The sequence below is a fragment of the Dipodomys merriami genome, unplaced genomic scaffold (genome assembly GCF_024711535.1).
Source record: "Dipodomys merriami isolate MVZ:Mamm:240054 unplaced genomic scaffold, mDipMer1.0.p SCAF_9, whole genome shotgun sequence".
Lineage (NCBI taxonomy): Eukaryota > Metazoa > Chordata > Mammalia > Rodentia > Heteromyidae > Dipodomys > Dipodomys merriami.
The window spans coordinates 10,207,300-10,233,562 of NW_027206512.1; the positions used below are offsets into that span (position 1 = coordinate 10,207,300).

General features: G+C 39.1%; 1 protein-coding gene across 1 annotated transcript in view; it reads right to left on the reverse strand.

Annotated features, from left to right (window-relative positions):
* Positions 1-1,021: 1,021 nt before the first annotated feature.
* Pkd2 (polycystin 2, transient receptor potential cation channel) overlaps positions 1,022-26,263 on the reverse strand; it is a 40,796-nt gene continuing 15,554 nt past the window's right edge. Inside the window, exons 3-15 of the mRNA XM_070013029.1 lie at positions 24,857-24,990; positions 22,946-23,196; positions 18,047-18,271; positions 16,569-16,797; positions 15,013-15,180; positions 12,998-13,179; positions 10,864-10,984; positions 9,204-9,302; positions 8,306-8,427; positions 7,934-8,051; positions 6,717-6,880; positions 5,353-5,500; positions 1,022-3,693 (exon numbers count right to left, since the gene is read on the reverse strand). Coding sequence (XP_069869130.1) covers positions 3,454-3,693; positions 5,353-5,500; positions 6,717-6,880; positions 7,934-8,051; positions 8,306-8,427; positions 9,204-9,302; positions 10,864-10,984; positions 12,998-13,179; positions 15,013-15,180; positions 16,569-16,797; positions 18,047-18,271; positions 22,946-23,196; positions 24,857-24,990 — 2,201 coding nt within the window. The 3' untranslated portion in view covers positions 1,022-3,453. The remainder of the gene's footprint in view (positions 3,694-5,352; positions 5,501-6,716; positions 6,881-7,933; positions 8,052-8,305; positions 8,428-9,203; positions 9,303-10,863; positions 10,985-12,997; positions 13,180-15,012; positions 15,181-16,568; positions 16,798-18,046; positions 18,272-22,945; positions 23,197-24,856; positions 24,991-26,263) is intronic.

Below are 26,263 nucleotides of genomic sequence, written 5' to 3' on the forward strand. Positions count from 1 at the left end.
TATGAAGGACCACCTTTCAGTAGGTGCATGTGACCATCGGCTTCCACATTGTTGACTGGTCAGGTATCCTTAAAGGGAGGGCACCACTGAGCTCAGCATCAGCTCTGCTGCTCAGAGCTGAAACATTAGTGATGGCTGTCAGATCAGTGACAGCTGAGCTATTAGAGGACCCTGCCACTTCCACAATTCTGTTCTGAAGAGCATTGAACTAGCAGAATCCAAAGGCACTGTGTCATAAGTCATGCTATTTTCCCAATGGCTATAGGTAGTTTGGATGTCAGTAGGATTTAAATCCAAAGACCATGAAGGATGGCTTCAAAGTCAGGTTTTATGTGTGCTATCATGGAAGTCCTGCAGCACAAGTCCCCAGGGCACCATCAGAATTGCGCTGTATGGGAATGAAATCCCTTGGATCAGAAATCCCTGTGTGAGCAAACCTGGTAGATAGCATGGGTACCAAATCCTTTGTGCTAAAACACTGCAGTGTGCACCTAGTAATTCAGTTAGCAGTCTGCAGCTTTCCTCCATCATAAACCAGCAAGGTGTGGTCTAACTCACATTAGTGTTAGTACTACTCAATTGCTACTATTCTTCCAGAGTAGCTTTCTAACCCAAATGCTACCTGTTTAGATAAACCTGAATTATGCATTCTATACTGCTTCCTGGAGTTCCACCAAAGGAATAGGGCTTCAGCAGCCCACACTGTGAGCCAGCTAAACATCATCCTTAATGTCATTCCCACTCTACCTATTGCCCACTGGTCCCAACATACATAGAGTCCTTGTCTTGAGTTGTACTGTCAAGGGAACTCCAGAATGAGACCACATGTGACCACCTTGTGTTTAAAGGCAAAGGGATGGCTTGAAATGTATATTTGGTGTAATAGAGATGTGTGTCAACTGTATTGTTTTTGGACTAGAGAAGGTGCCTTTTCCCCCACAAGCTAAGCCTTTACTAATCTCCTGATAAAAGGCAAATTACTCAGTAGTTTCAACTTAGGAAACAGACAATTCTTGCATTTGCTAGCATGTCAAGACTTTATTAAGAAGTAAAGTGCTCAGTATTACAAAACTCTTGATTGTCAAGGAAAACTTGTCTGTGTAACATCGTAACTAATACAGAGGAGAAGAAAACAGGTAAGGGACAAGGACATAATTCTATATTACCAACAAAGAAAAATATATAGAACTTACGGGTAAAAAGAATTTTGCAAAACTGTACAAGTGAAATGAAAAGCAGCATAATAGTAAAATCTCATAATAAGAAGTCTCTAGTGACCATAATCAATATATGGCACATGGTCAGTATATATGGATACCACATAATAAATGCACTTCAAATTGAAGTTTGTTTACATGTAACAACACGACACGCATACACATAAATTATAAACTAAATTTCCCTGGAATGCAAACATTAAACTAGAAAGAAAGAACTTGGTACAGCACAATCAAAGGAAAGAAGTCACAGATGGAGCCATACAGAATGTCTATAAAAGTGACCCAGTATGTTTCAACTCTACAGAAGCCAAAAAGGACTGTCTGGCCTATCTTTTTATTAAAGATTCAACTGACACAGGCTATCAATCGAATGAACCATTTAATGCATAAAGAAGCAATATTAAAAAGATATTCTTCTTCTGATTCTCCAACTGAGGACAACTCACCAACATCATGGCTTTTTTGTTCCATGAGCTCTCAAAGGTCCCAATATGCCAGGTGCTGGTGACTCATGCCTGTAATCCAAGCTACTCAGGAGGCTGAGATCTGAGGATCATGGTTTAAAGCCAGACTGGGCAGGAAAGTCCATGAAACTCTTATCTCCAATAAACCACCAGAAAACTGGAAATGGCGCTGTGACTCAAGTGGTAGAGGGTTTGCCTTGAGCTAAAGAGCTCAGGGACAGCACCCAGGCCCAAAGATCAAGCCCCACAACTGACAAAAAAAAAAAGGTCACAATATTTACTATGTTTGAAAAATAACACTGTCATTGTTATTGAAAAACTGATTATACTTGATAAATTTAACAAGATTTTTCTCTTAATGAAAGCAACTACCACTGAATTCAAAGTCTGGTTTATACCCCTCTGCTAACAAACTAACCTTCTATTAAATTTTGCTTCATTTGCATTGTAAATTCTAGCAATGACATATAAGATCAGGATTATCCTAGGCTAAGCACCATTGGCTCTTCCCTGTAGTCTTAGCTACGCAGAAGGCTGAGATCTGAAAAATAAAGGTTTGAAGTCAGCCATGGGAGACAAATTCGAGACTCTTACCTCTAATTAACCAGCAAAAAGCCAGAAGTAGAAATGTGGCTTAAGTGGTAGAGCACCAGCCATAAGCAAAAAAGGGAAGCAAGATTTTGAGGCCCTGAGTTCAAGCCCCGGTACCAGCACACAGACAAAATATCCTAAACCCTACCAGATCCTAAATCAGAGCAAAATTTATTAACCAGTACCAAACGAAGATTGTTTTATAAACTTTTTGAATTTCAAAAGTACCTTAAGATTTGCTTAAAATGAACATACTTTTTGTAATGCATACAAAAAAAACAACAAAAACTTTTGTAAGTGGGTTCCAGTAGATTAATTACAACATGAAATTCAGTTATACATGTGAAGACACATATAGGAGAACTCTTCATAGTAAACAAGCTGTTGAAAAAGTGAATGACAATTTAAGGCTTCTTCCAAGTCCTGTGTGAGCATTAAAAACAACATGGTATCCTATAACAATTGCTCTTTGGTGGTTTTAGCAGGTCATTTCATAAAAAGCTTAAATATTACAAAAACTAAGTGATACAGCTAGTTATGCAGACGTCAGACATGAGACACATTAACAGTAACATAAATGGCTCTTAACCTTTTTCTCACACATTCGTGCAAATCTAGCTTGATGGCTAGTCCCATGCTAGGTAGGGTCTGGAGTTCTCTCTGCTTTATTTTTGAGAAAAGTCTACTTCCAGGTGAGTGACCACAATGAAAGAAAGTTATGCACTAAGCTCATGAGTCACATGTGAGTAGAAAGGAAGGAATGCCCTGCTTTCCTTTCACGCATGGGACAAAAAAAAAACAGCAGTGAATTTTGTGCTTGGAAGTGAAATTAGAAGCCCTTTCACAGTTCTCTAAGCTGCTTTAAAGGCTACTTCATTGTCAACTGAGAAGTCTTGGGCAGGTTAGCAACTGGGCATCCCTTCTCAATCTACTTTCCAAGGTATGAATTTTTAATTCAGTATGTACATCCACATTTGTCAGATGAGAATAACAAAAAGGAAACGTTTGATCCATGGGTAGAGTTTCTGTCAAATAAATTAAAGTGCAGGCAATTAACAATTAGTTACAGACCAGCATCATAGGGTAGTGGTGGGGTATAAATAGTGTATATGTGTGTTAAAGCAATTCAGGGTAGCGGCATTGTGAGGTTTCCTTGGGAGCACAGTATAACACAGGCACTATACATGGACATTTGCACTTGAGTTTTCACCTCCACCTTCCAGGCCCTCTGTAGACTGAGAGGAGGAAGGGCGGGAAGTCCTGGGACGAGGCTGACCACTGACTCCCATTGGTGGTGTGCCTTGACCATGACCTGTCTGAGAAGCTGCATCATCTGATTCCCAGCGCTCCAGCTCTTCCCGCACCAGCTGCTCCATCTGTTCCCTGTGACGCTCACTGTCACGCCCCAGTCTTTCATCCTAAGAAAGGAAAAAGAAGCAACATGGTTTATCTCCACTAATATTTGTTAACGAAACTGTGAAGAGATTAGTGGGGAATACTTTTATGCCAGATTTTAGTAATGTAATAACTACAAATTCTTGAAATTCAAGTGAAAGCTAGGACTTAAGACTTTGAAAAAAATTCCACTGAGTATTTCCAATGCTATTTCACTTTAGAATTGTTTACCATTCATCTGCAGAATTGTTTGACAAAAGGAATCACTGCTAAAATATGAAAATAAACTGCCCTTTAAGTTTTGTAAAAATATTTGTTAAATAAATGACTTATTACCAAAATGAAATGTTATTAACAATTAAATTCTTTTTTTTTTTTTTTTGTCGTGGGGCTTGAACTCTGGGCTTGGGCGCTATCCTGCCCGGGCTGGCTTTGAACCGTGATCCTCAGATCTCAGCCTCCTGAGTAGCTAGGATTACAGGCGTGAGCCACCGGCGCCCAACAATTAAATTCTTTGCTAAAACCTTTTTCATTAGTTTTAGAAGGTATATGCTTTTGAGAACATTTTTTGTTAATATGTACTTTGTTTTATTTAATACATGTTTTTTAATTGTAAAAATACTGAATAAAGGGGTTACAGTTACATGAGCAAGGTAATGAGCACATTTCCTATCAAGCATTGTTGCCTCTTCTTGTTTTTCCCCTCCCACCTCCACAACTACACTCCATCTCCCCCCATCTAAATTTAATATGTATTTTGATGTAAAGAATATATTTTGTATGCAATGCATGAATTTTGCATTATGGTTGTAAAATACACTATTTTAGGGGTCCAAAAAAGCAGTTTAATGCTGAAATAATTATATGTAGTCCATATTGTGAATGAAGCTTCGTTTCTGTAATGCCTAAATTTTAAAAAATAACACTTTGTAAAACAAAAAATAGTCACGTATTGTTGGAGGTGAAAGTTCTCCAACTGAATAATTACTAAGGGGCAAAATAATCTGTTTCTTGCTAGATAGGGTGGGAAACATACAATAACTAATAGCAATTCTCAGTCACTGAGTAACTGTCTACTTAAGTATTAATTCCTTCAGAGATGGCAGGACCACTGATATGGAGTACTAAGAGTCACATCTCAGCTGGGCACCAATGACCCACACCTGTAATCTCAACTACTTCAGAGGCTGAGAATTGGAGGAGCATGAAGAAGAAAAGTTCACACCCACTCCATTTTCTTTGTGCTGGTTCTGGTGCTTGAACTCAGGGCCTGGGTACTGTCTCTGAGCTTATTTGCTCAAGGCTAGCACTCTACTACTGGAGTCACAACTCCACTTCTAGCTTTTTGATGGTTAATTGGAGGTAAGCATCTCTTGGACTTTCCTGACTGGGCTGGTTTCCAACCATGATCCTCAGATTATTTTTTATATTTTTTAGAAAATGAGATTGCTTGTAAATCTCATTTTCTAAATAAATAATAGTCTTCTTTAACTCTTCAAATAAAAAGTCTCCAGAGTGTGCACATGCACACCACATACACATGCACGACACACACACACACACACACACACACACACACACACACACACACACACACGCACGCACGCACGCACGCACGCAGGCACACACACCACTGAACATCTTTTTCAGCAGTCAGGTGTTTTCTGATCATGACCACTTACCTCAGCCACCCCATCCAGCAGCCTCCCCAGCACCTCCCGTCTCTTCAGTTTGGCTCGCTCCATGATCTCCAGCTTTACAATCACAGCATCAATCTTGGACACAACACTGCCAATGGAGTGCTCCATGCGGTCCACTCGTCTCACCAGGCTGCAAGAAATCACAAAGAAGACCAAAGCACTGGGTCATTAATAAATCAGAGTTTCCACATGCAATTGATATTTTTCTTTCTCTTAAACAATCCGATTCTCTGCCATAGTTTCTATGTGGTCTCAAGTTTTGGAGACGAACTGCCCTATTCTGCTGGTTAGACTGCTGCCTGTAGCAAACTTCCTTCCAGTCAGCATGGTATCTTGAAAGTCTTAAAAAGCTGTGTCATCCTTTCTTTTTTTAAGCCATTATAGACCCCTCAGAGCCTAGGAACTCCCCCTTAGCTTCGCTGCTCAAGACTGGTGGCTCTACCACTTGAACCACATCTCCATTTCCAGCTTTTTAGTGGTTAATTGGAGACAGGAGTTTAATGGACTTTCCTGCCCAGGCTAGCTTTTGAATCTTCAAATCTCAATCTTCAAATCTCTTGAGAAATTAGGATTATAGGCCTAACCCACCAGTATATGGCAACTGAATTTTCTAAAGCAAACGGTATGTGTGATGTTTGGTCTCAAAGACATTCACTGCAGTGCTATTATTTGAAACAAGTTACTGTTTAAATAAGGTATCATTCATCTATAAAATGGAATTTTAAGGAGATACCCCAAATTATACTTTGATGTAATATTTAAAGAAATACAATTATTTTTACAATATATTTAATAAATAAAGCAGTGAGAAAACACCGTGTTCATTTACCATTGTTTTGTATAAAAAGTGTTCTACAAATACCTTAAAATGGTATCATCAAAGGTAAGTTCTAGAACAGGAGCATAAAAATTCTGCAGATTCCCTACTGAAAAAACTGTAACTTTTTAGCATCATATTATCATTATTTACTTATTTATTATTTATTTAAAATGTTTTACTTCAGTATCATTTTTTAAAAACTCAAGTGTTACAAATGCTACAGCAATTTTCCTAAGGGTTAACAGTAAATGGAAATTTTTTAAAGAAAATCAACTAAATTTTAATAATGACCAAAGTCTGTAGTATATGAAACTATTTAAAGAAATAGAACAAAAAAAACCCTTTCCAAATTTCCAGCCCAAGAAACCCAGAGAATTGCAAATTAGATAAAGATCAATAAAGGCTACAGAAATAAAGTACTGATGATTAGTAATGGAAGAGAGGAGTGTGAGTAGAGTGGCAGGAAACCACTTCATCTGACTCAGGCTCTGTTCAGCCCAAATTCTGCCCATTCATTTATTCTTACACCTGAAACTCTTCATAAGAGACTCCACTAGAGATGCTTCCCCTCCTCCTGGAACTGTGTCCACTGTCATCATCATCATCTTCCTCAGAGTCATCCAGGCTTCGTGGGAAACTTCGGCCACTCATGGGACGTGGTAAAGAGCTATGGTCCAGGTCCAGGTCCTCCTGCAGAGCACAGGGTCAAAGTGAGCAGCAAGTACAATACAAACCTACAGAATCTTACCAAAGTAAAAGGTGGGTAGAAAATCTGTGTCCGTTGGCCCAGGACTCCCACGGGTTTCAATTTTATGGACCAACAGATGTAAAAAGTAGATTTTAAGCACTTGGCAAGGTGTTGCTAACTTTTTATTTGGATGAGAAAGAACAAAGAAAACAAAGTAAAAAGTAAACCAAAGAGTACATTTTTCACCTTTTCATAAAAGAAAACAATAGTGATAGCTCATAAGTAAGAGAGAAATAACCTCAGAAAAGAATTTTTGCTAAATTAAACTTGTGATACTTCTATTTAATTGTTCTTCTGTTCATCTTTCACAATGACTGCTGAAGTTTTTCACCTAACAGAACTTGCCTATAGAGCAGTGTTTAGGAAAGCTACACTGGACTTCTTCCCTATAGCAAAGTGTTTTGCCCTAAATTCACCTAAATTCTCTGCACACGATAAGCTTATTTATATTTACCGAATACTCTGTGCGTACGTGTGCGCAAACATGTGTGTGCACATGCACCGGTGCACTTGCACCAGTATCAGGACTTGAATTCAAGGCTTTGCATTCTTGGCTTTTCACTCATGGCTAGTGCTCTAGCACTTGAACTTTTTGCGGGTTAACTGAGATAAGAATCTCATAGACTCTCCTACCCAGGCTGGCTCTCAACCTCAATCCTCAGATCTCAGCATCCTGAGTAGCTAGGACTGATTACAGACATTAGCCAGGTACCCAGATACAGAATGCACTGTTTGGCTTCATCATAGTCTAGTTTCACTCTTCACCTTAACTTTTTTACTATCATGCAATTTTATTGCATTTTACATTATTATTCTGATATATATCCTTTGGAGATCAATAAGGAATACATAAGTTAAATGAGGAAGTGAGAAAGAAAGAGAGATTAAAGAAAGAAACAGAGAGACAGAGATGGATTTATAGTAGGTTGCCATTTAATGTAGTATTTGATATTTGGAGGGTGCTGAACCTACCATGGTCTCCAAATTAGTCTTACCCTCTCTCTTTCCAAGTCATCTCTCATCTGCTGGTGCTCATGCTCCGTCAGCTCTTGGTCTCCATCTTGGTCATATTTGGTGAATATTGCCTCAATCTCTGCATCTGTATGGCCCTTCCTAGAATTATTGAGAAAACACAGGTAAACTCATTCTGCACACAGTTTAACCTAAGCCCAGAGATGTCAAAACTCATCAGGAAAGGAGAAAATGGTGAGGGGGAGGGCTAGGCCTCCTCTCTCAGCATGTTCCAGAAAGATACATAACCTAAAACACAAGTGATCCTATGAGTGCTTGGGCTAGAAAGCACCTCTCACCAAGAATCTATCATTAATAAGACGAACATCCCAGGTCTCAGGCAGTGTGACTCTTACCCCTTGAGATCTTGTCGAAGTTCATCAAAGTTTAATTTGCCTCCTCCTTGCCGCAGACACTCTGAAATGTCATCCACACTATTTTTTTTCAGTTTCAGTTTAACCAGAGCTTTATGATAGCCCTATGAGGAAAAAAAAGAGTGTATGCACAAGAGAGAAAGAGGGGGAAGATGGGGGGGAGGGCAGACACAGACAGAGACAGAGAGACAGAGAGAAAGAGATGTGCTTTAATTCATTCTCCTTTTGCATTTGTTCCATCTTTCAGATATAATAGTAACTACTGTAAAACTAGTGCCTGATTGCCAGTGGCTGATGTCTGTAATCCTAGCTACTCAGGAGGCTGAGATCTGAGGATCGTGGTTCAAAGCCAGCTCAGACAGAAAAGTCTGTAAGACTCTTATTTCCAATAAACTACTCAGAAAAAGCCAGAAGTGGCACTGTGGCTCAAGTGGTAGAGTGCTATCCCTGAGCACAAAGAGGCTCAGGCCTACTACAATTGACAAAAAAAAAAAAACTAGTGCCTTGCGGATGAAGGCACCTCAACAAGAATGAAGTCAAGCAAGAAAAATGAAAATCACTTTAAGTGTCAAACCATCTGCCACTAAAACAGAAATGTGCAAGTCCTTAGAATATCAAGCAAACAGCCATAGATTCTTTTTCATAGTCTCTGACAGCAAAATTTCCTTATATATGCTAAGCATTTTCTTTTTTTTCCCCCAAAAGGTAAATATGAGGATATTCAAGTAAAAAACTAGAAGCACAGCTAGAATGTAGCTTAGTGCTAAAGTTCTTAATAGGTATGTGAAAGGTCCTGGGTAGACCTCCAGCACTGCAAACTACAAACTCTTCATTTTATGTAGGAAATAAAAATAATTCTGTGAATTAGGGATGATATTACCTTTTTGATGAGATCTGAAAGCTCCATTTCAGCTTTCTGCTGGGCCAAATCAGATTTCACTTCAGAGTAAGTATCATTGATGATGGCCAAAAACATATTCTGTTTGGAAATTGAAGGAAGAAATTGTAAACATCAATAATTGCCACATGCCTTTTAAATACTTTATGAAGATATTGTTTTGCTATATATTCCTTTTGTAAAATTATTTTCCCATAAAGTTAATCCAGACAAAATATAAAATGCATGTTCATTTACAAAATCATGAAATTTATATAGAACTTATAATGCAACAAATTATTAATGTATCTATTTACAAATGGCAAAATATTTCAATTTTGTCTTATCCAGAAAAAAATGTTAATATTTTACAATATTTATATAAGCTACTTATGTAGAAGTCTAAAGAATTAATCAGGTTTCAACAGTTAATACAGATTAGTATTTTTTTTTGTTGTTGGTTGTGGGGTTTGAACTCAGGGCCTTGACACTGCCCAAGTCTCTTTGTGCTCAAGGCTAGCACTCTACCACTCGAGCCACAGCACCACTTCTAATTTTTGAGTGAATAATTGCAGATAACAGTCTCATGGGGCCTTAACTGCCTAGGCTGGCTTCGAACCACAACTCTCAAATCTCAGCCTTCTCAGTAGCCAGGATTACAGGCATAAGCCAATGGAGCCAGGCATAAACCAATGGTGCCTGGCTCAGACAAGTAATATATTATGCTCATTCTTCTTTTTTTTTTTTTTTTGGTCAGTAATGGGGCTTAAACTCTGGGTCTAGACATTGTCCCCAAGCTCCATTCCTCAAGGCTAGCATTCTACCACTTTGAGCCATAGTGCCATTTCCTATGCTCATTTTTTGTTATGTATTCAATTATATTAGAGATTTACTAGAAGTATAATTTACTAATAGTGGAAGTGATTCTGCTGTTTCCTTAAGATTGTTTTCCCTGTACAGTAAGTCTGAAGTGGTAGTGCTTGGATGAAATATGTCTCCTGCCTAATAAACAGTTTTCAGTGGAAAAAAATGTTAAGAATAAAAAGAATACATTTCAAAAATCTCAACTAATTTAAAATGTGTTAATTTATATCAAATGAGGAGTGAAATATGTATTTTTGACAATAATTTTTAAGTCGTCTTCCACTGATTTCCAGAATTACTTATAAACTCAATACATAGAGATCTTGGCAGGCAATTTCTCATGTGTGAAATATGGATAAGCTGAAATAGAATGAATATCTTAATCTTGATGGGCAATGAATTCCTCAAAAACTACCTTGAATTCTTGGCTCTAATCTTGCTTTGCCAGATCCTTTTTTTAAAAGAAGAAAGGAAAACAAGGGAAATTGAAAGTAATTCATGGAAGTTCTGATGTTTGCATTAAAGAAACATAAGTATCTCCTACTTTTGAGGAAAAACCATCATTTTAGGCAATTAAAAAAAACTGTACTTTTTCTAGGTTTTCTGCACCAAACATACACCTATATACACATATGGACAGTGCTTAAAAACATGAATCAACAAAAAATAGAATAAAGGAAGCTTTCTAAATTCAACATTTGTGTCTATTTTTTGGGCTTTTATCTGAAACAATGAGGAGTAGAATGTGATTTGTGAGCATGAAATTCAGTCACCTCACTATAAATAAAAGTATACATACCAAAAGAATGAAGAACATAAAGAACACAAAAGTAGTGAAATAAAGTGGTCCCAAAATTCGATTCGCTTCCTCAATCTCTGCAAAGTTGACATCACCCACAATGATACGAAACTGAGTAAAGCTAAAAAACAAAAACAAAAACAAAAAACAAAAACCAAAAAAACCAAATCATAATAAAAAACCAAAGACTAGCCAGGAATGTACATATTTTAAAAGACTTCATGTTTAGGCTTTTAGGCAACCACAGTCAACTGCGAAATAGCAGAAAATTGTCAATAACTTTGGAAAAGTCTTGCTATTTATCTGGGCAATCAGTGACTACTGGAATAATAATATGCTTTCATATTACATGTCACTTCCATTGGGTTACTATTAATGTAATGATGGAAGGGTTTTTTTTGGTCAGTCGTGGGGCCTGGGCACTGTACCTGAGCTCTTCAGCTGAAGGCTAGCACTCTACCACTTGAGCCACTTCCGGCCTTTTCTGGTAATGTGCTCCTGAGGAATTGAACCCAGGGCCTCATGCATGCAAGGCAAGCACTCTACCACTGAGTCACCTTCCCAGCCCGGTTTGTTTGTTTTTTTTGTCAGTCATGAGGCTTAAACTCAGGGACTAGGTACTGTCTCTGAGCTTTTTTGTACTCAAGGCTAGAGCTCTACCACTTTGAACCATAGTTCCACTTCCCGTTTTCAAATGGTTATCTGGAGGTTTTCCTCCCTGAACTGGGATTTTCATATCTCAGCCTCCTGAGTAGCTAGTACTACTGGCATAAGCCACCAGCATCTGGCTAATGTAATGATTTTTAAATGACTTATAGAGCAGTTGGCTGTAAGCATTAATATATAAATTGGGTAAAACATGGTAATGCTAAGTTCACAAGGTCACACTGGGTCTGGAGTTAAAAGCTCTTCAAAGGGAAAATGCAAATGAAGAATGGCAGTCAGAAGTGGATGTGTTCAAAGATCCAATATTGTCACATTTGCTCAGAATGAGGCTAGAGTGGTTGGAAGCTGCCTGTGAGGGTCTTAAGAGAAATCATCTCCATTCCAGACTTTTACCAATTAGCAAGATTCATTTTTTTTTTTTTGGTCGGTATGGGGCCTGAACTCTGGGCCTGAGCACTGTCCCTCAGCTCTTCAGCTCAAGGCTAGCGCCCTACCACTTGAACCAAAGCGCCATTTCCAGCTTTTTCTGCTTATGTGGTGCTGAGGAATCGAACCCAGGGCCTCATGCATGCAAGGCAAGCACTCTACCACTGAGCCACCTTCCCAGTCCCAAGATTCATTAGGATTCTATTCACAAAACACTATTAACTTTCATGGCCGTCTCCTTTCCTGACTACTCTTTTGTAAATGGCATAAATGTCAACACTAAACCACTGATCTCACTCTCTCTCTCTCTCTCTCTCTCTCTTTTCTTTTTATGCTGGTAGAATTCAGGGCCTGGCCAATACCTCCTAGATTTTCCCACTCAAGGCTGGCATTCTATCATTTGAACTACAGTTCCACTTCCAGCTTTTTTCTCATTAAGTGCACATGACTTTTCTGCCTGGGCTACTTTCAACTATGACCCGATCTCTGTCTCATAACTGAGATTATGGAATTGAGTCTCTAGCTCCTAGCAGATTATTGTTTTGTATATCTGGAAACTTTAGAAAGATGGATCTTTCATGAACTCTTCTACTTTTTTCCATGAATATTAGAATTGTATTTAATTTTCCTTATAAAATACCTTGGAGTTCAAAATACATGGTAACAATATTCAACAAGAATCAAAGTTTCATCAAGTAAGCACTTTTTTGGTTTAAGAATCAAGCCCACTATACCAGTGAGCTAAATCCCCACCAGCAGCAAATGGCCTTCTGGAAACCCCATACTGGATGTCGAGAGGACTTTGACCATGGAAATGGAACTGGCTTCTCTGGCTGTGTTGCTAACTCTCTACTGAAGAGCTGCTTTTTTAACCATCAGCATTTCAGAATGTAAGGTCATCTTTTCTTACTGAACCAATGTTTCTAGTAAATAACAATGTTTAACTCTTGCTGGTCTAATAGCAGCCATGAAGACTTCTGTGTCCTTAGGAAGGAAGTGGCATGTGATTAAATTTTTCTTCCTTAAATTCCTACATACTTACATACATTCTTGGAAAGTACTGAAGTCATCAACCTGAGTACCGAAGATAAGGTAGGCCAACTGAGCATATGCTAAGAAGATAATGAAGAACATAATGGTGAAGCCAAAGAGGTCTTTGGCACACCGAGACATGGTTGTGGAGAGCTGACTCATGGTTCGGTTAAAACTGATGAATTTGAAGAGCTGTAAGAGAGAAGACACTAGCAGATCAAATGGGGTATACACATACAATATTATTCCACCATAAAAAAGAATGGAATTGTAATCTGATCTATGTGATTAACCTTTAAACACTATGCCCAGTGAAATAAGAATGGACCAAAGGTCAAATGCTGTATGATTCTACTATAGGAGGTACTTGGAGCAATCAAGTTCATAAACAAAGCAGAAAGATGGGTGTGAAGGGAGAAATAAGAGGTTGATAGTAAGGATATGATGTCATTTATTATGCATCAAATATGTGAGATAGCAAATATAACTGCTTTAAATCCCACAATGACTGAAGTATTAGTCTGCATCCTCAGAACTCAGTGAATCTAGGAAGCATGAGTAGACCAGTTGTACCTGACAGCAAAGTCCCACAGAGCACTGCTGTGGACAAAGACCTGAAAATAATTGTCCAGGCTATACAGTGAATAACACAAAGTACAGGACAAGCTATGTGACTTTATATGGAAGGAAGCCTAGGTTCAGAAGCTCATGGGGCATTAGAAATGGAATTGTGATCCCTATCTAGAATAACTTAATAGTCAAGTTTTGAGGAACAAAGCAGTAAGTAAAACTCAACCTGATGTAAGTGCTGGAAGGAAATCTCTAGAATTTTACTTAATGGCCACAACAAAATTTTTGAAGGTTGTTATAATCAATATTGCTTAATAAAACTCATTCATTATTTAGTTACGTATGCATGTATGCTTTTATTTGGCAGTGCTGGAGATCAAACTTGCTGAGTATCATACATATGAGGCAAGTGCTCTACCACTGAGTTCTACTGCCCACATCTAATTCCTACTTATTTTATAATAGAAGTTTGGTGCCTGGTGATGGTTTCTATTGAACACGCATGGAACTGAAAAAAAACATTCTAAAAGACCCAAGGGGACGTGTATGACCTTTTAGCTTCAGGACATGCAGGTGGTAACAATTCCGCAAAATACTTGGCTGTTGCTAAGTATTTTCTAGACTAGCTGCCCAAGAGAACTTTCTGTGATGCTGAAAATGACCTATGATTCCATTTCCTAGTACAGCAGCCACCAGATCCTGAACAATTCCAAAGTGGTTAGCAAGACAAAAGAACTGAGCTTTCATCACAGTCAAACTTCATTTAAACTTAACCATGTGGAGTCACATGTGACTCGAACTACTGTCTTGTACAGCACATGCCTAGAACTGATCTGGTTGCAGGCTGGTAGCAACCTCAGAACTTTCTGGCATCTCCAGAAAAAAGGTGCCCTCCATCTTTTACACTCCTGCAAATGTACAGTATGCTTTGGGAAAACAAGGACAGGCGTGAGTAAGGACTCCTTGTAGGAAGCTTCTGATGTAACCTCAATTCTGGGTGGAGCTGCCCTTTGGCCTCCTCCTGCAAAGAGGTGAGGCTTCAAATGAGCGCTTACAGGCATAGGATTTCTTGTCCTATATGTTGCACCCCTAATTTGTCTCTCTAAGGTCCTTTACCTCCTTTGATTACTCCAGTATGTGAGCCTCCAGACTGGCCCCTGTGCTACAGTGGCCTGGAAATCCAGCAGACATCCTGAGAAGGCCTCTTACTCCATGTGCAAATCAAATCAACAGGGCCAGATCTGGCAAGAATTCAGATAGCAGTGGAAGTAGCTTCATCCCTGGTGACATGATTGTCATATGAGTCTCAGTGGGACTAGTGGGACTTGATGGAAACTTGGTAGCAGTTTTTGCTAGCTATTTGGTAAGTTCGATCAAGTTTTCTAATGTTTTGTGTAGCTCAAATTAATAAAAAGAAAAATATTAAAAATGCTGGTAGTGCAATACACAAATTACCTTAATCCAAACTAAAAAGACAGTGACAGCAGCTATATTGTTGAACTGTATTTGCCAGTATGCCACATGCTCAAAGTTGGGGTAAGAATTTTGATCTTCCAGAAAGTGTAGCAGTTCTTCTACATTTGATGCTAGGTATATGTTAATTCCTATGGCTGCCACTGATAGCTGGAAAATAAAAAGATTTAAATTTTATTACAACATAAAGTAGGTGCTCAGAAATATTTGAGAAATAAATGAATTTATCATTTTTACTTGGAGAAACAAAGCAATCAACATTATTTGAATTTAAACCCTTAAATGCTCTTCCTTTTTAATCATTCTGTTAGTTTGTCCTAAGCTTAGCACAGATGGCTGGCTGATTGATGTCTGCTGTAGACTTCAGGGTATTTGCTAGAGAAACAAAGTAGAAAAATGGAGGAAACAATTTTAAAGTGATATTAAGATGTGATATTTAGAATGTAATTCCAGTCTGGGCACTGGTGGCTCATGCTTGTAATCCTAGCTACTCAGGAGGCTAAGATCTAAGCTGTTCAAAGCCAGCCCCAGCAGGAAAGTTCATGAGACTCTTCTCTCTAATTAACCACCAGAAAACCGGAAGTGGCACTGTGGCTTAAGTGGTAGAGCACTAGCCTTGAGCTGAAGAGCCCAGGAACAGTGCCCAAGCCCAGAGTTCAAGCCCCCACGCCTGACAAAAAAAAAGAAAAGAATGCAATTCTAGGTTTCAGTGAACTTAAACTTTGGTCAGGTAAAATAAGAAGTCTGAGTGCCTTTCATGACCTAGATGAGCCAATGGACTAAGGGTACATTTTGAAATGGATGGAAACATGCTCTTAATTTTATTTGGTCGGAGAATCTTCTGAGGGGCCTGTTGGATTACAAGAAACCTCTCTTGCTCTGCATGAAAGTACATGGTCTGAACTGAGAGACAGCAGCACTAAGGGTTAAGCCAAAATGGAAAGCCAAGGCAGGCAAGCCAGCAAAGAAATGCCTGCAAAATGTTGTTGCTGGTGAGCCAAAGAAACTGCTCTTGACTTCTATGGTGTTACCAGCTGTCAACTAAGGCTCTCCAGATGAGGACATGGCAGAGTACATGGACAGAACCTGTATTTTCTTCTCTGAATTATTTGTAGGGAATTCTTTGTAGGAATTCTGTTTTCCTGTAGGTCAAATGTTTTCAGGAATTGTTTTTTCCATTAACTGGATTCATGTGCACAAAAATATACATTAATTTTTACTAACAGATGAAGAAAAATATCAGCAAAAAACTAAGATAAATAATTTTATCCCTCATAGGTCATATCACATGCCAAAGCCAAATAAAGAGTTTTTGGAATTACTCACATGATTCCTGTGGTTAATTAAGACAATATAAAACACCCAATTCAGTCAGAAAGTTTCTCATGCAAAATGAGAACAAGTATTAACACAGACATCAGAAAAAAAAAAAAGAAAAAGAAATATTGAATACCAAGATCCATAATGCTGAGATCAAAGACTGCAATCAACATGCTTTCAGAACACTGTAAAGAATTTGGCATTGTTCTCCAACTTACCACAACAATCACAATGTCCAGACAATTCCAGAAACTTCTGAAATAGAGTAGTTTGTGTATGCGAATTTCCAATATCTCTTCTACCATATAGTAAAGGATAAAGAAGCAAAAGCTAATCTCACAAGCTGCCAGGAAGAAATCAAAAGTTGTGACATATCGGATCAGCTTTACAGGCTGAAACTGCCAAGAGGGAACTACCCCACCAGTGGCTGGGAATTCAACCAATAACCTGTAATGTAATGAGAGAACAATTAAAATGACGACACACGGATGTAATCAAGACAGGATATCTATCTATATACTTAGTCATTGTAGTAAGGAGCTAATAAAATTGAAATTCCCTCAGCTTAATGAAAATCATTTCTAGCTTGGCCGATACCTACCTACTTGTAGGGCTGTGTGCTGTAAAAGGAACCCAATTTCCCACTGCCCCTTACCCCAAAGAATGACTTCCTTCTCAAACTCTCCTTACGTTTTAGGCAAAGGTGAAAGACAGAAGCAATTAAACCCTGGAGTTGCCTGCCTCTCATTATCCTGTTTTGGTCCTTGCTGGAATCCCAAGAAAAGCTTAATAATAATTGCAATAGATTTTCTTTTACTCTTGTAATAACTGATATTTGAATTAATGTGCTACTATTTTCTGCAAAAGTTGTTATGGACAAAAGACTTGGAAAAGCTAACTGGCTCGTATAACCTCAAAAAGCATAATATAGTCATGAGAATAATTTCCTGTATTTTGTGGAAATACATATGCAGAGTAGCCATGAATGATTTTTAGGTACTGCCAACATACTCCTTATCTCTATTTTTGTTTTCTCTTGTTTGAAAACTCCCACACTCTTAAGAGCAGGGATCTTTTGTTTTATTCACTGATATGTCTAAAGAGCTTCAGACACTGAATAACTTACCTACAAAATGTCCAAGAAATATTAGTGGAATGAATGAACAAATAAGAGCTCCTAGACAAGGTTATGAAAAAAACAGTTTCCTCATTGCGTCCCAGTGTGGTCATGAGATCAACACTACAGGGCCTATGGAAAGACTTCACACCTTTGGTGAGTCTTGAGTTAGGTGCTTGGGTATCCACAGGCACAGGCCCTGACTGTATGTTGTAGCTGACCAGCATGGACACTTTGTGTGGCATGGACATGGATAGCACAAACACTGCTGATGATCCTTACTGGGGCTAAAGACAGATGTTTGAAGAACACAGCGCATTTTCTGGATGGGACCCAGAATACGGATGAACTGGAAGCAGACTTAAGGCTCCTCACAAGCTGTAATATTTTAGGATCCCTTCCTCGAATATCTTCATCTAACTAAACCTTAAGTTTTCTCTCATTTCTTGCTACTGGCCTCGATTTTTGGTCCCTGTCTCTAGTCAAGTGCAGGCAATGCTTTTCTGACCTATGTTCAGAATAGTATGTAAGGACAACCACCCCAAAGTGATGATACCTATGTGTGCCCCTAGTACACACCTGACCACACAGAACAGATTAATGTTGGCATTGTACACAGAAAAGTCAATAAAGGTTGCCCTGGTTCCTCTATCCATCCAGACATTTTTCTTGAGGCCAGCAATCTGGGAAGCTGTTTCCTTTCTTGTTCTCGACAAATCCAGGTAATAGCCAGCTCCACTGTACACTGAAATTATTCCCCAGTGGCTGCTCCCATTCAAGTCTTTTTCACTTGTGTAGATCCAACTAATTAAAAATGAAAAACAGTAACAAACAGGAAAAATCAGTACAACACAGCGGCAATTGCAAAGATAGCTCTCGGTAAGAAAAAGTATGAAGTAAATAACACTTATCAAGTTGCCAGTGTGCTTTGCCTGATGTTTTTTACGTTTTTCTTACTGAATTCTCATATAGTCATTGGCTGCAGAACAAGGGCCCCAAGGCTTAGTAAAGAAACTTAGGGCCAATGCTTTGAGCTCAGAGTTGAGAACCCAGAGTCTGTGTCATCAGCCTTAGTTACCGCGGCTGCCTTTCTGGTAACTGTCTGATTCAGGATGAAATGATTTGAGGTTCTCCGTGAGAATTAGAAACAGAAGGAAGACCACTACTAAAAGACTCACTGTTTAGCTTCTGGTTTTCTATATAAAATGAAATAACACTTATCTGAGAGGTGTTTTGTGAGGGACATATGAGATAATACTAAGGACCTGTATACATTTCTCTTACCAATGGTGTGAGATGCAGTAACATTTAGGAAAGGTGCCACCAGTAAAAGGCATGCTAACAGTTTGTAGGTATTAGGAAAAATAGATTTACTAGACTATATAATATTCCATCCAACAACTGCAAATACAAGGTCATTTTCATCAGAAAATGAACAATAAAACTACCTATAATCCATTTCTATACCCAAAAGAATCAAATTCAGCTCAACACAAATATTGTGTGGTCACGTTCATGGCACTATTCACAATAGCCAAGTCATGGGATCAGTCAATGGTACCAGTCTAGGAGCCAGCCAGTGGAGGAATGGATAAAGAAAATGTGATATAACTGCACCATGGAGTATTATTCATAAAGAACAAAATTATTTGTGGGCAATTGGATGAAACCAAAGATCATCATGTAAAGTGAAAAATGCTAGTCTCACAAAGACAAAAATCTGAGGGTCTTTTTCTCAGGTGTGAGATATAGGACGTGAAAGCGCAAAGGAAATAATTAGAGATAGGGAAGTAGATAGGAGAGTAAAGAAGATAAAGAGAATATAGGGTAAGCCGGGTGCCGGTGGCTCATGCCTGTAATCCTAGCTACTCAGGAGGCTGCGATCTGAGGATCACAGTTCAAAGCCAGCCCAGGCAGGAAAGTCGGTGAGACTCTTATCTCCAAAACAGCAATAGAAAACCGGAAGTGGTGCTGTGCCTCAAGTGGTAGAGCACTTGCCTTGAGCTGAAGAGCTGAGGGACAGCGCCCAAGCCCAGAGTTCAAGCCCCACGACCAACAACAACAACAACAACAATAACAACAAAAATACAGGGTAAACATGATCAAGGACATAAATAAAAAAATTAATGCACAAAAATGTCACAATGAAACCCATTGCTCTGGACAATCAATACAGGCAAAGAACAGAGAAGTCTTTAACAGAAAGAACAGTGCTGGAGGAATATCAATACCAAATTTCAAACTCAACTACAAAGCCGTAGTAATCAAAACAGCTTGGTACTGGCACAAGAAGAGACCTCAGGACCAATGAAATAGAACTGAAAACCCAGAAATGAACCCACAAACCTATAGCCACCTACTCTTCAATAAGGGAACTAAAAAAATAGAATGGAAGAAAGACAGCCTCTTCAATAAATGGTGCTGGCAAAAATTGGTTAATCACTTGTAGAAAACTAAAGCTAGATCCTTATATATCACCCTGCACCAATAAACTCCAAATGGATCAAAGATCTCGAAGTCAAAGCAGACACCCTGAAAGCATTATGGGATGGAATAGGAGAAACCCTAGGACTCCTTGGTACAGGCTGAAATTTTCTTAATACAGACCCAGAAACACAACAAATCAAAGAAAGGTTGGATAAATAGGATTGCATGAAGTTGCAGAGCTTCTGCATGGCAAAGGACATAGCTAGCAAGATCAACAGAAAGCCCACGGACTGGGAGAAGATCTTCACTAACCATACAATGGACAAGGGTTTCATATCTAAAATATACTTGGAACTCAAAAATTAAATCCCCCAACAACAAATCTTCAAAGAAACAACTGCCCAATAAATAAGTGGGCTAAAGGTTTAAAGAGAAACTTCTCTGAAGAGAAAATAAGAATGGTCAATAGACACATAAAGAAATGGTCAACTCTCTAGCCATAAAAGAAATGCAGATCAAAACAACATTGAGATACCATCTCACCCCAGTTAGAATGGCTATAATCAAGAACTCTAATAACAACAGATGCTGGATGAGATGTGGCCAGAAGGGAACCCTACTGCATTGTTGGTGGGAGTGTAAATTTGTTCAACCACTTTGGAAAGCACTATGGAAATTCCTCTCCTATGACCCAGTAATCCCACTTTTGGGCATTTACCCAAATGATCACAAACAAGACCATATTAAAGCTACAAGCACAACTGTTTACTGTAGCATTATTTACCATAGCTAAGCTATGGAACCAACCCAGATGGCCCTCAGTAGATGAATGGATCAAGAAAATGTGGTATATATACACAATGGAATTCTATGCCTCCATCAGTAAGAATGACATTGCTCCATTGGTTAAGAAATGGAAAGATTTGGAAAAAATTGCAGTAAGTGAAGTAAACCAGGCCCAAAGAGACATAGGTCCCATGGTTTCCCTTATTTTCAATAACTAGTATATATCTGAGACAAGCAGAAAAGGTCAGATAAGATGATGTTAAGAGAGATGAACCCCAAGATAAGGCCACAAATTTTTTTTCTTTCTTGCTATTGTTTCTAATGTATTTATAAGGAACCATGTGATTTTTTTGTTGTTGCTTTGTATGCCCTTCCCCCACAGGATAACCCGTTTTCACTGTATTTGATGTTGTTGGTATAATCTGGGGAACAGAAGGGAAAAAACAAATTATTTAAAAAGGGATAGAGGGGCTGGGAAGGTGGCTCAGTGGTAGACCGCTTGCCTTGCATGCATGAGGCCCTGGGTTTGATTCCTAGCACCACATAAGCAAAAGGAAAAAAAGCCGGAAGTGGCACTGTGGCTCAAGTGGTAGAGCGCTAGCCTTGAGTTGAAGAGCTGAGGGACAGTGCCCAGGCCCAGAGTTCAGGCCCCACGACCGGACCCCCCCCCAAAAAAAAATAAAAATAAAAAGGGATAGAGGTTGACTCATTGCAACAGTGAAATGTACAAGACGCTATATCAAAAAGTGAACTTTACAATTTAGGATGGGATGGAGGGTAGTTGTGGAGGTGGGAGGGAAGGGATGGTAAGGGGAAACAAAGGAGGAGGCAACAATGCTTGATAAGAAATGTACTCATTACCTTGCTCATGTGATTGTAACCCCTTTGTACAATATTTTCACAATAAAAAAAACTTATTAAAAAAAAAAAGAATAGCCGGATGCCAGTGGCTCATGCCTGTAATCCTAGCTACTCAGGAGGATGAGATCTGAGGATCGTTGTTCAAAGCCAGCCAGGGCTGGAAAGTCTGAGACTCTTATCTCCAATAAAACACTAGAAAACCAGAAGTGGTGCTGTGGCTCAAGAGGTAGAGCGCTCACCTTGAGCTGAAGACCGCAGGGACAGTGCCCAAGCTCAGTGTTCAAGCATCATGACCAACCAAAAAAAAAAAAAAAAAAACTTTTGTCATTTGCATCAAAGTAAATGGGTCTCTCAAGTATATAGTATTAAGTGAAATAAGCCAAGAACAGAACTAGAAATAAATACTGCATTTCCTTACTCAAAAGTAAAAGTTAAGCAGTCAATGAAGAGAAGAGAGGTTTGGTCACTGGAGGCAAGGAAAAGCAGAGAGGATGGAGAAAGAAAGAGGCTGGCTAAGAGGCCTCAACACATAGGTAAACAGAAAGTAGTTCTGTGATTCTATAGCACGTATATAAATCCAGTCTGTGAAAACTTAAGAAATCTACAATGAGAGGAGTCAAGTCTCTAACACAAAAACATTATTAATGTTCAATAGAATAGAAATACTATGTATCTTAATGCAATCATTATTTCTATGTGGTATGCATGTATCAAAGTACTATACCTATAAGTATGTACTATTATTTATCAGCAAAATAATAACACTTTAAATAAGTATATTCTGAAAAAAATATGATTAAGAGCTACTAAAAAAAAATTCTGTATCAGGAAAATTTCTAGTAAATAATGTAGGGTACAATGTTTTTTAACCTATCAAAAGAGTATTCATTAAAATTTTAACTGAAGACCTCAATTAAAATCTCCAGAGGCTCACAGAATCTTCTTTGTGTGCTTGTGTGATACCTCAACCTTCTCAAAATATGAATGTTGACATTAAAATGGATTAACCATCAGAGAACCAAGAACTTGAGAACCAAGTCAGTCAACTTGGCGCAGGCTTACATATAAGTACTGAGGAATTACTAGGCACCTATTATGAAATTATCAGAGAATAAAGAATGAATACAAATGGAAAGGAAGAGATAAACATCAGTAAGAAGTGATGAAAACAGTGAAGGAATAGGAGTGGGAAGGAAGAATGAAGGAATGAGAGAGCAGGAAGAAAGCATGAATAGAGAATGAACCTCACAGGAAGATAGAAGAATAAGGAAGAAGTGAACATCCTTGGGAGGTAGTGAATGAATGAAGTGCCAGTGGGAGGTAAGAGAATGAATAAATGAAACTCAGTGCCAGGTGAAACAGAATTCATGTCACTGAGTAGCCAGGAGATAGATAGATACTTACGCTGTTCCATTTGCAGGCCCGAATGGGGCCCTGTCCTCACTACTGACGGAGTAGACATCATAGCATTCTTTAATTTCATCTCTCAAGTCCTGGGGGATGGTACACGACCCATTTCTGACTCTGAGTTGCCTTATACGTGGCACTCCTAACAGCAGGTTCTCGGAGAAGATGAAACTTCGGTTGTCAGCTTCTGTTTGGTTGCTGGGCTGTACCTTCCAGTAGAGTCCATCCAATAAGGCACCTTCTGTGAACTGAAAACGAAGGACATGGTTTTGAAAGGTTCCAAGTGCTGGGGTGCTTGTTCCTGGCTGGTGAGCATTTATGTGGGCAAGACTTTGACAACTCTGAGAACAAGAAAGAGCAATAGAGTGGGCTTTGCTGTGAAGAGACTTGGGTTTGCATTTTGAGTGGGATCCTTTGAGCAAGGCTCCCAGATTAGAAAGACCCATTAGGACACTTGGCCACAGTGCCTATTATGTGATATTTCTGACTTCTGTTCTGGGACTAAAGGCATCCAGTGAAGGTGTTGCTGAAACTGCCCTCCATCAACTCTATTTTTCCTAAAAGAAAGAGCATCTCACAGTTATAATCCCAAATTCATCTCGATCAACACTAAAGTGAGTGGGCTTTGTTCCTATACAGGGTCCCATAACCCTGCTTGTCTCTTTAGACACTGGCATTTATTTCATGGAATTGTGTATGTGGGAAAAGTCTCTTTTAGTTTTTGTAAGGAGCTAGAACTCTAGGGAGAACAGATTGAGCATTAAGTACATTATTCTTTGTTCTTTATTAATTCTTCAAGTACCAAGACTTGAATTCAGTGTCTCACTATCATTTGTTTCTCCTCACAGCCAGAGCTCTACACCTCCACTGAGCCACACTTCCAGTCTTATACTTTGCCAGTTAGTTGGAGACAAGTCTCTCAGACTTTTCTACTTAATCTGGCTTTGAGTCACAATCTCCAGATTTCAGCCTCCTGAGGAACAAGTACTAGTGTGAGCCACCAGCACCCAATTATGAATATTATTCATCAGATGATGACACATACAGATCTGACCCAATGAGGTGGAAAAAGGTTAATAATATTCAAGTGTAGCTTCAGATGCTGAGTATGGTTATATATTAGTAGGTTCATGGGATATCATTTTGTTAATGCTTAAAATCAACATCTCTGAATCCAGGGTTTAGTAAGAATTTTACCAATTATGTCCCCAGAGAGGAACAATGAGTGCCTTTCCAATTTCCCTAGATTCCAAGTAATGTAAAATCCAGATCTGCTTAGCATGTGTCCTGTAGTATCACTCATTGTTCATTCTCTGCTGCTGAGTTAAAGTGTGTGATAGGAAAGAGGCTAGCTTAAATTTTACCTTAGCAGACCTTTGAAATAATGGCCTAACTTGTATCAGGCTTTCTGGAGTTAAGGAAAACATGCCATCATTAACACAGATACAAAGCACATCCATAGAGACTTCTGGGGCAATACATTCTAGAAGATTTTCAATATGAATGACATAATGAAGAGTAAAATAGGACCAAGAAGTGTTGGCTATGCTAGAAAGGGTCCATTTTTCTTATCCCTTAGCCATGTGACAACAGACATTTTTAGATGTCACTTGCCACCTCTACAAGATAGAACACCATGTACTACTTCCTTGCAGGTCACTCTGGGGGTTAAATAAGGGAAGTGTGAACACGCAGCTCAGTGTAGGACAAATGTCAGGTTCTCCATCACTGGCGTTTACCCTCTTTAAGGACAGGAACGGAAACCACAAACAATTCACAAGAACAGTATCTCACACAGTGGCCACACTGAGGAAGCACTGGAGATACTTGTGTGGTACCCTCATGATACCAAATAAATGAACCATTTTGCAACAAGACAGAGGTATTTCCAAAGTCATTTGCAAATACCTTCCAGAAGTCTTCCATGGAAGAAAGCGTTTTAAAGTTGGTTTTCTCTGTTTTGGTCACTGGGGTGTCAAGGAAGAGCTGTGACATGGTCCGGGTGTGGTAGTACACATTGGAGCTCATCATGCCATAGGTTACTGGAACACAGAGAGAGCCGAGCTCAGAGAGAGAGCTGCACACAGTCACACAGCCAACAGCCCCCACCAGGAACTGGACCCGCTGAAGGGCAAAAAGCACACGTTCTGTTCTCACCCTTGCTCTCCTCCCACATTTATTGATCTAGGACATCCTTCCACGGTCTCCCAGGTCAAGGCACACTGAGGCACAGAGAACCCAACACAACCATGACAACCCCTCATGCTAAGCCTGTCCACGTGTTCCTTACTCTCCAAATGGCACAGGAAGCAGGAATGTTGCTTCCCTCTAGACTGACTCTTCTCCATCTTCTCTGCCCTGCTTTGTACCTGAGGAAGACATACAGACTCTACCACTGGGCCAGGGCAGAGCATCAATGCTCCTTCCTGTACTCTTTTCCATCGCCAAGTACATTGGCTGAGGATGCTGTAGCTTTGGCCACAGCTACATATGCTCCTCTGGTCCCTTTTCCTAAGCCTTTTCCTGAATGCCTCACTCCCCTGCAGGCCCCCTTAGCACTGCCATATCCCCGCAGAAAGTCCTTGTATTCAGTTTGCTTAAATCTCCACCTTGTACAACTGTCTCTTTCCAGGGGCCCTAGTGATAAAGACTAGCTGCTTGTATGGGAACCTCTAATCTAAGCCATGGCCCTGACACAGGTCACAGAGAATACTGAGTAGACTTAGAATAAAGACAGAAGAGGGTTAATATAGAGTATTCTAGATTGTTGTTTGTTGTCACTATAAAGGAATTTGATAATTTTTTTTACTTCTAAATACAGTAGTATATATAAATACACAAACAAGTATTTTTATAGGTTCTCACTTATTTTCCTATTGGGATACAATATAAGGCCTGCAAAGACTTTCACACCTCATATTTTCCCTTGGTTCTGCAGTACTCCTTCTTGGAAAGCTAGAAAAACAATGTCTCTAGCTTTGATGGTTAATCATTTGAACATATTTTAATCAGCCAACATGAATCCAGTCTCTGTCCTTTGCCAGGCCCTGGGTTGTCTCAGATATCTGTGTGTGACAGTCTATATGGGCCAACTCAACCTTAAGTGAGGACCAGAAAGGATCAGGCAATATTTAAATTTTACCACACACACACACACACACACACACACACACACACTCCATAAATTCTTATACTAGTTAGTTCTTAAGTCCTGAGAAATATGTCAAAACAAGATATGTTAATACATACATCACCAAACTACCATTATATAAAGTAACAATCTAGAACTTCAAAAGTATACTTAGATGGTACTTC